The 15573-nt window shown below is 37.1% G+C and overlaps 3 protein-coding genes and 1 pseudogene across 23 annotated transcripts in view; 2 read left to right on the forward strand and 2 right to left on the reverse strand.

Annotated features, from left to right (window-relative positions):
- LOC102615293 (methionine S-methyltransferase) overlaps positions 1-15573 on the forward strand; it is an 82879-nt gene that overhangs the window by 60789 nt on the left and 6517 nt on the right. The window lies entirely within an intron of this gene.
- The window catches only part of LOC107174851 (putative disease resistance RPP13-like protein 1), a 102561-nt gene that overhangs the window by 49803 nt on the left and 37185 nt on the right, over positions 1-15573 (reverse strand). The window lies entirely within an intron of this gene.
- On the forward strand, positions 556-9955 carry LOC102607930 (uncharacterized; annotated as a pseudogene).
- Positions 13706-15275, reverse strand: LOC127902340 (uncharacterized). The gene is made up of 2 exons (XM_052441246.1): positions 14065-15275; positions 13706-13748 (listed from the first exon to the last, which is right to left on the reverse strand). Exons 1-2 carry the CDS (start codon positions 14555-14557, stop codon positions 13723-13725), a joined length of 519 nt encoding a protein of 172 aa, XP_052297206.1. The 5' UTR covers positions 14558-15275; the 3' UTR covers positions 13706-13722.

Genomic DNA, 15573 nt, shown 5'->3' on the forward strand with positions numbered 1-15573 from the left:
ATATTTAGAGCTTTAATAATGTAAATGTATAAAATATTGGTAGATACGTATATTTTATAATATTGATATATAATATTATTTACATATATATAATTAAAACCTCAATAATGTGTGTAATATTTTAGTAGATATGAAAATTTTATAATACTGATAAATTATGTATGTATGGATGGATGTTGAGACAAGCTAGAGAAGCCATGAATGAGATTTTTCCTTTGACTCCTGCTATGTGGCAAGAATTTGCGAGAGATGAAGCCTCTATTTCAACCGGGTATCTGTCATTTCCTTTTTACAGTGGTTTTTGATTTTGTGAACAAATACTTTTTTTTTCGCTTAGAGATATAGATGTTTATGTTAGTTATTTGCTAATGTAAAAAGGAACAAAAACTGCTTAAAAGGTATTAAAGAAAGAAAAAAGGAACCAATTTGAAGAAGGGGATACTCATAGCGGGAGTTCTGCTTTGGGGTTTAATTGATGGGAAGAAGAAATAGTTTATATGTTTACAGAATTAAACAATTGATCACTGAGTTAGTTGAGGAAGATAATTAATCACAATGTCTGAAGCTGTTGCTGTTGGCGTCACCTATTGTTAAGATTTCATCCTTTTTTATGGTTTTACATAGCTGTGACCTAAAGCTTAATGTATACGTTGATAATTACATAATTGGTTTCTTGCTGATACTTGGCTTTAATTTGTAAGCCTGAGGCTCTTTCGGGAATTGAGAAGATTTACGGAAGAGGAGTTTCTGATTATCTGGTTTGTTCTCTTTATGCTTACAGAATTTGAATTAACGCTCTGCATGAATTTATGATTCATTTTTTTTGGAGAAATATTTTATGAAATTGAAGCATTGGAGTAAAGCGTACTAGTCGTAAGCTTGATTCACTTTGTTTTGATTTTATTACCAAGAGGTGCTAACAGTTCATGATGCATAAAAGAGGGGGAAAAAAACTCTTCTTGGTAGATACATAAATTTTAGTTTCTGAATCATTTTCAACGAAAGAAATAATTTTACAGAGGCTGAAGAGCAGCATTTTCATTTATATGAAAGTTCAATTGTTATATCATCTGTTTCCATATCTTTTGTGGTAAATAAAGTCCTTGATGATGGCAATAAGAAGCACAGAAGAAGTTGTTAGTTTCATATGTGGAGATTTTCATCATAGTAGTTCATTGAAAGTGAAGGCAGCTGAATACCCTTTTTTCTGATGCAGTCTGTCCCTCTTTGGTGTGATTATTTAAAATTTGTGCAAGAATATGATCCATCTATACGCGAATGTTTACCCAATGGCACTTCAAAGGCAAGGAATCTATTTGAGCGGCTATTACTGCTGCTGGTCTGCATGTTTTAGAAGGCAGTGAAATATGGGAATTGTACAGAGAATTTGAGCTAGCTATATTTAGTAGGATTGATAAGATTAACTTGAATGTGAAATATTTTAATTTATTTTACTTTTTTTTGGGCTTAAATAACGAGTTTATTCCCATCTATAGAAAGAAAAAGGGAAGGTTTTTTTTTTTTTTGCTGGGGGGGGTGTTTCCAACCCTAGCACATGACAAGCATTCCAAGACCCTTGCTGCTTGTTTTGCAGGAAAAGGAAAAACAGGTTCTGCGGATTCGAAGTATATTTCATCGCCAGTTGTCTGTTCCCCTTGCTAACTCAAGTGCAACTCTTCTTGCCTACAAATCTTGGGAGCTCAAACAGGGGGCTGTTCTTGATGTTGAATCTAGTAATGTAGATGGGATTTCTTCTAATGTTGCCGCAGCATACCAAAAGGCATTGGAGATGTGTAATGCACGAGCTCATGTTGAAGAGCAGATTTCTAGGCAGGATTTATCTGACTCAGAGAAATTTCAACAATACATGGCAGATGACTTTACTATCGTCATTTGATAGCTTTTTATAGTAAGTGAAATCCAGCCCTAAAAATTTTATTAATATGAATATTTTTTTGGGGGGATTTCTTCTTATGGCATTATTATTTTGCTTTTGTGTAGCTAACAATTAATATGTGCACTTTAAATATTATCTATTGTTTCTTAGCAAATAATAGTAATAATAATAAGTAATAAATAATTAATATCTGCATTGTCAAATAATAATAATAATAATGTCTGCTCTTTTTACTCTTGGGGGGGGGGGCATGCAGTGTCATTATCTTCCTTCTTCTCCTTTTTCTATTTTGTGCTTTCAAGTTTAATATTATTATATTAATCTGTTATTGTTGTAGATATACTTGAAGTATGAGCAATCTTCTGGAGATCCTGGTAGAGTTCAACTTCTTTATGAACGGGCTATTACCGACTTTCCTGTATCAAGTGATCTCTGGCTTGATTATACTCGTTATCTTGACAAAACATTAAAGGTTTATCCTTCTATTTTCTATTTTACTTCTTCTGTTGCAGCTATTTGTATACTAATCGACTCTCCTCTTCAGGTTGGTAATGTTGTGAGAGATGTTTATTCCAGGGCTACAAAAAATTGTCCCTGGGTAGGAAAACTTTGGGTACGATCTTTGCTTTCTCTGGAACATGGCCGTGTTTCTGAGGAGGAGATATCCACTGTAGGTTTAATTGTTACCCTTCATTCTGAGCTTAATCAATTTTCCTGAATGTATTCATTCTGAGCTTAATCAAGTTTCCTGAATGTAATTGATTTTGATTGTTTGAAGTTAAAGAAATGATCAGCTTCCTAGGCAAATTTCTTGGCAAGCACTTGATTGTGGGAGTAACTGAGGAGAAGCATTCCCTAGTGTTTTTTTTTGTTTTTCTCCTCCCCTAAAATTGCAATATACTTCCCTTGAAGAGTATTTTTTGCTTTAGCATTTACACATCTGTACAGAAGCAAACATGAATCAGAGAGATTTAGTGGGCAAATTCACCTGTGCTGACAAATTAAAGCATATTAAATACCGCGGTGGTTGTTGGAATGCTCCAAAAAGTGTTTTCTTGGTGCTCCTGCTCCTTTTGCACTTTCATAGTGTTTTAATAACTGGGTTGTTTAAATGTCCTGTACTTATTTTCTTTACAAATGTCTTTGTATTTTTTTAAATTTATAAAAGATTGTTCTAATTATATTAATAGCAACAAATTGCGCAAACTCAAATCTTAATTTCATTCTGCCCCTATTACATATATACGGGATTCTCCTATTATTTCATCAAATTTTCCATTACTAATTTCAGGTCTTTGAGAAGTCACTACTATGTACTTTTTCAACCTTTGAGGAGGTAGAGATATAATCTTATGTCTTCTGTACATACCTTGGTTTCTTGAGCTGTATGATTTGGTATATATCTACTTCTGATTCATCATGCATTTTTTTGTTAACTGGTTCTTTTTTGTTTGAGTACCTAGATCTATTCCTTACTTGAATAGATGGTTTGAGGTGGAGAATTTTATTCTCCGGTGAAGTTGAGGGCGCCTTGGATTATTCATTGATAACGGAAACCCTTCAGGTTTGTAAACTTATACTGTTGGCTATTCAATATTAAAATTGGTTATACTCCTTAATATCAAGAAATTGAAGCTTCCCAAATCATACCCAAGAAATGCTCTATTGTGGATTACTGGATGGAGCTAGTTGCTAGATGATACCTTTAAGATTCAAGACATATGTTGTTTTGTGTATGGCTATCAAGTACTTTGGCCTGCAATTGTGGCATATTGGTCTTACGCCAGCATCAGGTATAACATTGTGTCTGGCATATATACCATTGGAATTCTGGGTTTCTGTTGAGTGGGCTCCAACAGCTATATTTGTGTCCAATGTTGTGGGGTCCTCTTCTTTGGTGCTTTTAAGTGAAGTTTTAACTTTCCTTGTCAAAATTTTGTTACAAATCAAGTAGAAGGCACTGCACTGAAGCATTGGTACTTCTAGATTGCTTGTTTTGCATGGTAGATTTCAATCCATTGCTTTTATTTCTTGGATCATGTTTATCATTGAGGACTTTCTTGGCCAGTCATAGAGCTGACTAGTGCTACCATCATCATTGGTAGGGCAAAAAAGTCAATTCCTATGGGATGCTTTCTGACTTAGAGAAGATGTCTTCAAGAATTTGTGGATTTAAGTCTTCACACGATGTTCAACTCTTGATAGTCTAACCTTGGTACAGGATTTATAGCTGTCTTCCAAGTTTGTGCTCATAAATGAGTAACCTGTCTGTCTTTATGATACCAGTTAAATTTGTTAGCTTTCCGGGATTTGGAGGTTGTAAATGTCCATAAACAACAATGTCTTCTCTTCCTTACAGCGTGCATCAGATTACTTGTCAGAACAGATGAAAAATAACAATGGTTTGCTGCGTTTGTATGCTTATTGGGCACGTCTTGAACAAACTATGGGAAAAGATACGGTTTCAGCTCGTAGTGTCTGGGAGAGGCTACTTAAGATCAGGTTCACCAATTTTAATTTTTGCCAGTGCATACATAGCAAAATTTCTTTATATCTATATATTTTCGGATAACTTGTGCTTCTCTTAATGCAGTGGTACAATGTTGGAAGCCTGGCAAAGTTATATATCTGTGGAAATTGAATTGGGTCATATTAATGAAGCTAGATCCATCGACAAGAGATGCTACAGTAAAAGATTTACAAGGACAGGTTCAGAGGTAAATTTCTTTCATCCTGCTTCTTTAATGAATATTAACTGCTTAACAACGTACCTTGTTGTTTCCATCTTGTTTGTTTAACTGGTCTTATTTGTAAACACCTGAAATCATACATCTTAATTTCTGATAATTAGATGTTATTTTAGATATCTGTATCTGTTAATGTTCTTTCAAGTCTGATTCCAATGCATATTTAGTTAAACTGCTCTTTACTGCATTTTGGATTAGTTGATATCTTCCTTTCCTAAAAACAGAATCATTCAGGACATATGCCATGCTTGGCTGCAATTTGAATGGGAATTTTGTATAAAATTTTTAATGAATTTATGGGTTTGATGAGTAAAATTAGGGGTTCATATAGACTCACCCATAAATTGAACCCTTATTTTATGTTGATGCACAACTTAACTTAACAAAAATAATGTTCAAATTGTCACAAAATTTGAAAAAAAAATCATACAGTTAATTTTTCTTCTACTTTACTCCATTATTCAATGGGCATATAATAAATTAGGAGAGGGGAGAAATAAAGGGGAAAATTAGAGTATTGTCGCAATGATACACTGATACAAATGCCCATTGAGTGATTGTCAATGGGCATATAATAAATTAGGAGAGGGGAGAAATAAAGGGGAAAATTAGAGTGATTGTCACAATGATACACTGATACAAATGCTTATGTATGTGTAGTGTGTGTGTGGGGCGTTCTTTAATTTGACCAAAAATAAATGCATTTATTTGTATTTTTAATCAAAATCGAGGGATATAAACAAAAATTTTACCACTCCAGAGTCCAGACATGTATCATTGCCTCGTTAAAAAAAATTGCATAAAATTAAAAAACCATTAGTGGCTGAAAGAGAGAAACAAATTAAGAAAGGGTTCAAAAGATGGAACCCGAAGAGAAAACCCTAGCAACAATCCCAGAAGAAGAAGAAGAAGATGGAGACACGGCCATGCCCGACGTCAAGAACAACCCTAAACCAACAACAACAGCCAACTCTTCGGACTCGAGCGATGCCTCTGACTCAGACTCGGACTCTGACTCAGAAGATGAAGCAAAACAGAACATGGAGCTTCAAACCCTAGAGTATCAGCTATCCAATGAACCCTCCAATTACGACACCTATGTTCAAGTAACTTCAATACACATATTTATTGAGTGATTTTGTGGATAACCGTTTGCTTGTTCTTTCTTGGGTTGTGATAAAAATGGTTTTTATCTTTTTTTTTTCAGTAAATAAAGGTTTTGAGAAAAATGGGTGAGATAGAGAAATTGAGACAAGCTAGGGAAGCCATGAATGAGATTTTTCCATTGACTCCTGCTATGTGACAAGAATGGGTGAGAGATGAAGCCTCTATTTCAACTGGGCATCTGTCATTTCCTATTGCAATGGTTTTTTATTTTGTGAGCAAATGTTTTTTTTGCTTAGAGATATAGATGTTTATGTTAGTTATTTGCTAATGTAAGAAGGAACAAAACCTGCTTAAAAGGTATTAAAGAAAGAAAAAAGGAACCAATTTAAAGAAGGGGATACTTATAGTGGGAGTTCTACTTTGGGGTTTAATTGATGGAAAGAAGAAATAGCTTATATGTTTACAGAATTAGACATTTGATCGCTGAGTTAGTTGAGGAAGATGGTTAATCACAATGTCTGATGTTGTTTCTGTTGGCCTGAACTAGTTGTTAAGATTTCATACTTTCATTCAACAATACAATAGACTTTGATTGGGTCCACCGTAGTTGGGTGTTCTGAGGAATCAATGAGTGTCTTGAGAAAACTTGGGTGGAGTGCTGGTCATTTTCAGGATTCAGTTTCCAAGAAAACAAAAATGAAGTCGTAGTTGTAGTTTAAATTAATTTATGTTTTTATCTTTTTCTGTGAGCCCAGTGAGCTTTTATTTTCACTTTGTTCGCTTTTGTTTCTTTCCCTTCTTTTCCTACAGTTTCTTGATAATCAAACAGATCAGGATTAAGTGTTTACTTTTGGTTAGGGGTGGGCGTTCGGTTCGGGTTAACCCGAACTAAACCGAACCTGAAATTTATTTCGGGTTCGGTTCGGTTTGGGTTAACTCGTGCAACCCGAACGGATTCAAAGCTTCAATCTGTTCGGGTTAAATTTCGGTTCGGGTTCAACCCGAACCGAATTTTCAACCCGTTCGGGTTGAAGCTTTTTTTTTTTTAAAGATTTAGCTTTTAAATTAAAAATATATATACATTAATTAAACCAAAAAATCCCTAAAAATGAAAAATCCCTAAACAAAAATCTCTCCCTCTCGGCCTCCCCCTCCTTGCTCCCTCTTCTCACTTCTCAGTTCTCACTTTCTGTGAACTGTGGTTGATGACATCAGCACTTCAGCAGCAGCCACAGCAGCCCCGTTCAGCTCCAACAGACACCAGCCGGCCTCATCGTCTCACTCCCTCCCCCTCCTTGCTCCATCGTTTCACTCCCTCCCACGACGACAACACTCACAGGCCACAACAGCAGCCAGCAGCCCCGTTCACAGCAGCCCACTCGCGTCAGCCAGCACGCCTCGCCCGCAACTGCGCTGTGCGTTCAGCTCGCGTCCCACTCAGCCCAGGAAGTCTCGATCTGCCAACGCTGTAGCTGCTCTGACCTCCGAGATTAAGGTTTGTCTTGCCTTGCCGACGGCGACGCTGTAACTTGCTGACTTGCACGCAACTGATGGCAACAACCCGAATTGAATTTTAAGTTTTTAACAGCCTGTTGCTATTAATTAAATTGTAAATTTTTAATTAATTGATTGACAATTATTCAATTATTTGAAGTGGGTTTGTTGTTGTTGATTGATAATTGAACCCGAACTAATCCAAACTAACCCGAATTAACCCGAACCGAAATTGTAACCCGAATTATCAACCCAATCCGATCCGAATTGTCAATCCAAACCGAACCGAACCGAATTGGTTCGGGTTGGCGTTTTCAACCCGATTGGGTTCAATTCTCCAACCCGAACGGGTTGAAACCCAAACCGAAACCCGAACAACCCGAACCGAAACCCGAAACGCCCACCCCTACTTTTGGTGTAATTATTCACTCTAACTCGAATAGTACTTAGGTTTAGTGCTAACAAAATAGGAAGTGAATTAATATCTGAAGTTGACCTAGGAGTGGAATGAATGTTACCAAAAATATACTATATGGTAGATAGAATTTGCCTTTTAGGTAAGACAAAAATAATTACAGCTGTTAATTTATTTCAATAAGTTCGTACATCATTGAATAATAAGTCCAAGATTTTAATGGTTTTGTTTCCTGAAAATTTGTCACGAGTGCATGAACAAAGTTCTATGGATGAACTTCTCTTAGTTAATTTGAGTTCAATGTCGCAGTTCCTCATATTAACTATATAAAACACTAATCTTGCTCTTTACTTTGGAGCATTTTAATAATTGATGCTAATTCCTTAGCCATTTTATTCATCTTGTGCATAAATTATGCAATCAATAAGCCAACTCCACTTTCATCTTTATTTAGTGAAAAATTTGCAAGGTCACTAGGAGGTTTTTGTATGTCTCATGCTAACATGGACGCCATGGTTTCACTATGTAAATTTTCCCCACTGAAATTCATGATCCCTCATATACCACTCATCACTCATGAAGCTGTTTCTGGGGCTTTAAAAGCGCCAAATTTTAGTTTTATCCTTTCTAGCTTATTAACCTGTCCGCATCTGCATTATTATCTTTCCTGTCATACGAAAGTTTCATTTATCATCTTCCCAACATAAACATCCGTAGGTCATTGTTGACTTTTTTGCTTTGACACTTATTGTTTCTAAGTATAGGCTACCAAGGGAGAAAAAAATTGACATTGATGGTCATCCCCAGCATTTTTATCCCAGGAGACTGGTCATTCACTTTCTATGAAGGACTATATAGACATCCAGACTCTATTTTGAAGGACAAAGCTGTGGCTGAGCTTGGTTGTGGAAATGGATGGATAACCATTGCCATAGCTGAGAAGTGGTTGCCTTTGAAGTTTTGTTGGTTTGTCGTCCTTATGCCATGTGAGAGCTTTTATTTCCTTCCCTACCAGTGCCTTCAGGGGCTCCATCATGATTTCTCTCATCATTTTCTATCTCTGTGTTTTGCAAGGCCATTTGATATTTATAACAGCATTGGCACCAGGTTATGGTGATTTAATGCACTCCTATTAGGAAAAATTACATAATTATCAACTCTGTCCTTGTCCAAAAGTCTTTGTTGGAGTATGTTGAAAATATAACCTTGTAGGAGTTCTTTTATGCTGTCTGAATATCCTATTGCAGGTCTATGGCCTTGATATTAATCCCAGAGCAATAAAGATCTCTTGGATAAAATTGTACTTAAATGCATTAGATGAATCTTTTTCTAAGCTTTTCTGTCACTGTCACTGCAAAAGGTCTTTTGTATTGAGGGTTATCTGTGGGGCTAGGAAAGGTCAGCCCATCTATGATGCGGTGAAGAAAACCTTACTGGATAGGGTGGAGTTTGATGAATCTAATCTCCTAGCATATTGTAGACATCATGACATTCAACTTGAATGAATAGTGGGGTGCAGACCTCAGGTACTCTCACTTTCTGCAACTCATGATATTTCTAGGGGATTAAATTTTAGTGAAGTTTGTTTACCCAACATCAAGTTGGAATTTTAGTGTGCCCACATGGATTACTTTTAACTCCTAGTTTAACTTATTCTGTTGTCTCCATGCAGGTTCTCAACCCCAATTCCAATGCAATGTCGAAAATAATCACTGAAAATGCAAGCGAGGAATTTCTGTATTCATTGAGTAACTATTGTGGATTGCAGGTTGGAAGATATTCTAAATAATTTAATTGTGATGCGCAATTGCAATTGCCGGGAAGTTAGCAATTAAGTTGATAGGCTTCTTCTGGTTTCACATATTTCTAAGTAACAACTTTGGTTTGAAGCTTGCATACCTTAGGTAAGGTTGATGTCTTTAGTTGGTCAATATCAATTGGGAAATATAGCTAACCAGTGAAGACAGTGGGAAAAGGATGATGTGAGTTTGACAAATGCTGGGAGGAGATAGGGAAACTTAATCTGAAAGATTTCTTTTTTTTTCTTGGTTTATTTATTTATTTACTCGTGTGACCTCTTCACAATGCCATTGATTCCCATAGTTCATGTTGCTAGGTGAACTTAACAACAACCATCTATTATGCCTTGTGGATAACTGAGAAAATTTATTGCTTTGGACAAGTTGCTTTTTGAAATAGAGTGCAAGTAGATTGACTAATAATGAACTTATTGTATCAAGTTGTTACATTTGAATATATTAAGGTCATATAAAGCTTACTTGTTATACTTCTTTTTTTCTTTTTTCCCTCCCCATTTCCCTGTATGGAGGGTTTCTTGGACGATCAGTTTGGCTTAGGTCTAATTTTCTCGAGCAGTTAAGGAATTACTGTTATCAAAATAAAGTTTCCTCTCACTCACTAGCCAATTGAGCAGCTCGTCACCGGTCGGATTCATTGCCGATTGCAGCCCACCTCCATCATGTCAGTTCAGTAGCTTGTCGCTGCAGTCATGATCGGCCTCTTTGTTGTCGTTGAAGAACCAATCAATAATGATGATGATTGATGATGATGATGATTACCATTGTTGATGATTAATATTATTGATGATGATGATGTAGATGATGTAATTGCGGTGAGATGATGAAGATGAAACTGAATTGTGATGTTGATAATGAAATTGACAGAAGGAAGAAGAAGATTGTGAAAAATCTGACTTCTTCACTCGTATTACATTAGAGAAGAATACATATTTATATACATTACACCCTAGGAATAAAATGGTAAAAAAAAAACAGCTAAGATATTGCAAATCAGTATCCCTGAAAATTAGGGATTATATATCCTAAAATCTAGTATTTAAGTCAACACATAGCTGTAAAATACAGCTAACATCTACAACAATAGTCAACACACAGCTGTAAAATACAACTGACATCTGCAACACTCCCCCTCAAGCTGGAGCATAGATATTCTTCATGCCTAGCTTGCATACAAACTCTTCAAACTTGTGTCCATGCATTCCTTTTGTCAACATATCTGCAGTTTGTTGTCCTGTTAGAATATACACCAAACAGATAACTCCAGTTTCCAATTTCTCTTTAATAAAATGTCGGTCTACCTCCACATGTTTTGTCCTGTCATGATGGACAGGATTATGGGCAATATTAATTGCTGCCTTATTGTCACAGTAAAGTTGCATAGAACTATTTTTTATTAACTGTAGTTCTTTGAGAACACGTTCTATCCACATAAGCTCACATACCGCATGTGCTAGTGCTCGAAATTCTGCTTCTGCACTGCTTCGTGCCACTACAGTTTGCTTCTTGCTTCTCCAAGTTACAAGGTTTCCCCACACCTTAGTACAATAACCCGTTGTAGACTTCCTATCCATGATGTTTCCAGCCCAATCCGCATCAACAAAAGCTTCTACATTCCTTTTTTCTCCCTTCTCAAAATAAAGTCCCTTTCCCGGTGTTGACTTCAGGTATTGAAGTATTCGGTTTACTGCCACTAAGTGAGCTTCTTTTGGGGCGTGCATAAACTGGCTCACTAAGCTAACCGCAAAAGCAATATCAAGTCTAGTATGGGAAAGATAAATTAATCTCCCTACTAGCCTTTGATATCTCCCCCTCTCCACGGGTGCACTATTTTCTTCAAGACCCAACTTGCTATTTGGTTCAATTGGTGTGGCAGCAGGTTTACAGCCAATCATACCAGTATCCTTTAGCAAATCTAGGGTGCATTTCCGTTGTGTAACTAGAATACCTTTAGCTGTTCTAGCTACCTCCATTCCCAAAAAATAACGTAGTGGTCCAAGATCCTTGATTTCAAACTCACCAGCTAATTTTTCTTTTAATCCTTCCAGCTCTTCTTTGTCATCTCCTGTTAGTATAATGTCATTAACATACACGATCAAAATAGCTAACTTCCCTTCTTTAGACCGTTTGTAGAACATAGTATGATCGGCTTGCCCTTAAGAATAACCATAGTTCTTCAAGACTTTCCAAATCGATCGAACCAAGCCCTAGGGGACTGTTTAAGGCCATAGAGAGACCTTTTTAACCGACAAACTCTTCCAGCAGGTCCTTTTTCTTCAAAACCAGGCGGCATATCCATGTAAACTTCCTCTTCCAATTCTCCATTCAAGAATGCATTCTTGATATCAAGTTGGTTGAGAGGCCAATCTAAATTTGCAGCAAGAGAGAGAAGGATCCTTACAGTATTAAGCTTTGCCACTGGAGCAAAAGTTTCTAGATAGTCCACCCCATAGGTTTGTGTGAAACCTTTCGCCACGAGTCTTGCTTTATACCTGTCCACACTTCCATCAACCTTAAATTTGACTGTAAATACCCACTTGCACCCCACAGTCCTCTTGTCTTTAGGTCTTGGTACAAGCTTCCATGTGTTATTCTTTATTAAGGCTGCCATTTCTTCTTAAACAGTTTTCTTCCACTCATTTGACTCTAGGGCTTCATGGATGTTTCTTGGAATAGTGGTATTAGATAGACTGGCCACAAAATTCCTATACTCCTTAGATAGATTTGCATATGACAAGAACTTGTTGATAGGATGTTTAGTGCAATTTCTTACCCCTTTCCTTATCGCAATAGGCAAATCTGTGGACTTCTGAGCTTCGTTCTCAGCATATTCAGTAGGTGGGTTTTGATCCTCCCTTAGTTCAGATCTCGGTTCTGCTTGGTCTATAAGTGGCTGTACCTCTTGAGTTTTATTCTTCTTTCGTGAATAGACATGAAACTCGCCTATAGGTTCCTCCAAATGTGAATTGGTTTTTATTCCTTCATTCCTTGGTGACACTATTGGTTGATTAAGTTCTATGGTGTTAGGTAGGTTAGGATGAATGTCTGGACTGAGGAAGGAGGTATTTGGTAGATTGAGTTCTAGGCTGGAATTACTGGACATATTAGGTTCTAGGCTGGAACATCTGGACATATTGGGTTCTAGGCTGGAACTACTGGACATATTGGGTTCTAGGCTGAAATTACTAGGCATCTTAGGTTCTAAAATGCCAAGAAGATCCCAGGAATTATCTTCTCTCAAATTCTGCCCCTGAAGAGAATTACTCGTGTAAAAAGGCTGATTTCAAAGAACTTGACATCCATTGTGACGAATAATTTTTTGGTAAGAGGATTATAACACTTGAACCCTTTCTTGGTAGGAGAATATCCTAGAAATAGGCACTTGATGGCTCTAGGAGACAACTTTGTTCTTTGAAGACTCGGAAGATATACAAAGGCTGTACAACCAAAAGTTTTGAGTGCAAAATTAGAGGTAACAAGGTGATTTTGTGGGTAGCTGTCAAGAAAAACAAAAATAGGTGTCTTGAATTTAAGAACTCGAGAGGGCATACGATTTATGAGATAAGATGCTGTAAGAATGGCCTCTCCCCAATATATTTTTGGTACATTAGTTGTGAACATAATGACCCTAGCAACCTCTAAAAGGTGTCTGTTTTACGTTCTGCAACCCCATTTTGTTGTGGTGTTTCGGAACAAGAACTTTGGTGGACAATTCCTTGTTGTGATAGGTAATTCCCTAAAATAGAATTGAAATACTCAGTTCCATTATCTGTACGGAGTACACGATTTTCAGTTTGAAACTGAGTTTTTACCATGACATGGAATTGTTTAAAAGTTTGTCCAGCTTCAGATTTTTCCTTCAAAAGGTACACCCAAGTGGTCCTAGAGTGGTCATCTATGAATGTTATGAACCATTTTGCTTTTGACAGGTTGTTAACCCTTGAGGGGCCCCAAATATCACTATGAATCAAAGAGAAAGGCTGGGATGGTTTATAAGTACGGGTAGGAAATGAAACACGTGTTTGTTTAGCCATTTAACAAAAGTCACAATATAATAAACTCAAATTTTGATTTTTAAATAAGGAAGGAAACAAGGTTTTTAGATATGGAAAGCTAGGGTGGCCTAACCTATAGTGCCACAACATTATTTCAGAAGAAACAAATTCACATTGAGAGACCTGAGCATGTCCTTTCACGAGTCTTTTATTCTCGAGATAGTACAGTCCCTCATATTCCTTTGCATTCCTAGTCATCCTCCCCAAGATTGGATCCTGAAATAGACATTTAGAACCACAGAATTTAGCTACACAGTTTGTGTCTTTAGTAAGTTTACTAACTGAAAGAAGATTGCATTTAAGATTTGGGACATGTAAAACTGAAAAAGAGTCAAACAATTTGATAGTTTTACTGTTCCTTTTCCAGCAACAGTGGATAATGATCCATCAGCAATCCTCACTTTATAATTACCTGGACATGGAGTGTAACTAGAGAAAAATTGAGAAGACCCTGTCATATGGTCTGAGGTCCCTGAATCAACAATCCAAGAACCTTTTTCAAGGGATTGGATGCTAAGGGCTGATGGGTTACCTGTATGGACTGCATTACAACTAGAGGAGGTCAAGTCATTTTTATTTGCTTGCTGATTTTGTATAAGGAGCTGTTGCAGCATCTCAAATTGATCTTTTGCGAGGGCAAACTGATTAGTTTTCTCTGTCACCATTCCCTTTGCTTCTTGCTGCCGTTTTGGTTTCCAATCTGCTGGCTTTCCATGAAGCCTCCAGCATGAGTCTCGAGTATGCCCTTTCTTGTGACAATAGTCGCAATAGGGACGTTCTCCATGTTTTTGTCCCTTTTGGTTAGCTGACTGATCTGTCTTTTTGGTCACCAGCGCTGATCTCTCCGCCTCAGGTTCCTTCACCAGTCCCATCATGACTCTCTTTCGACTTTCTTCACGCCCCACCTCAACAAAAGCTTCTCGGATGGAGGGTAGAGGATTCTTTCCTAATATTCTGCCACGAACTTCATCAAGTTCTTTGTTGAGTCCATAAAGGAAATCAAAGAGACGTTCTTTATCCAACATCCTCTTATTTTGATGGCATCCTCAGAGCAATGCCATTGCGATTCATAGTAAAGGTCAAGTTCATGCCATATATTGTTTAGAGAATTGAAATATTGAGTCACTGAAAGACTCCCTTGCTTTTGGTCACGTAATTGTGACTTGATTTCAAAGAGCTGAGCTGCATTCCCCAGGTCAGAGTAAGTTTCTGTCACGGCTTCCCAAAGCTCCTTCGCAGATGGTAGGAAGAGATAAGTCCTACCAATATCCACGTCCATCGAGTTGATCAACCAAGTTTGCACCATTGAATTTTCAGCATCCCACTGTGGATAACCTGGATCCAAGACATCAGGGGCTTTGGTTTCCCCTGTAATATACCCTAATCGGCCTTTGCCACGAAGAAATAGGGTGACAGATTGAGACCATTGCAAAAAGTTTCTGCCATTTAACTTGTGCAAAGTTATTTGCAAAGAGGGGTTTTCGGTACCTAAGGAGACCGAAGAGATGTCCTGCCTTGTTACAGAACTGGAGGAAATCTCAGATTCTTGTGTAGGGTTTGTTGTCTTCTCCATTGGATGGGTTGAGAGTTTAGAATGAGAAAAAAATTCAGAGGCTTAGTTTAAAAGAGTTGCTCTGATACCATGTGAAAAATCAGACTTCTTCACTTGTATTACATTAGAGAAGAATACATATTTATATACATTACACCCTAGGAATAAAATGGTAAAAGAAAAAAAAGCTAAGATATTGCAAATCAATATCCCTGAAAATTAGGGATTATATATCCTAAAATCTAGTATTTAAGTCAACACATAGCTGTAAAATACAGCTAACATCTACAACAATAGTCAACACACAGCTGTAAAATACAGCTGACATCTGCAACAAAGATAATTGTGGTGATGATGATGATGTTGATGGAGAAGATGAAATTGACATGATTGATGATGAAGTAACGAAGAATTTGTAAAACACACACACACACACACACAGAGAGAGAGAGAGAGAGAGAGAGAGAGAGAGAGAGAGAGAGAGAGAGA

Source organism: Citrus sinensis, chromosome 5 (assembly GCF_022201045.2).
Source record: "Citrus sinensis cultivar Valencia sweet orange chromosome 5, DVS_A1.0, whole genome shotgun sequence".
NCBI lineage: Eukaryota > Viridiplantae > Streptophyta > Magnoliopsida > Sapindales > Rutaceae > Citrus > Citrus sinensis.

Coding starts and splice junctions, on each gene's coding strand:
- LOC127902340 (XM_052441246.1), bottom strand. CDS start 14,557: ATGTTGGATAAAGAACGTCTCTTTGATTTCCTTTATGGACTCAACAAA. Junction 13,749..14,064: donor TTGTAATGCAGTCCATACAG/GTAACCCATCAG, acceptor TGTCTATTTCAG/GATCCAATCTTGGGGAGGAT.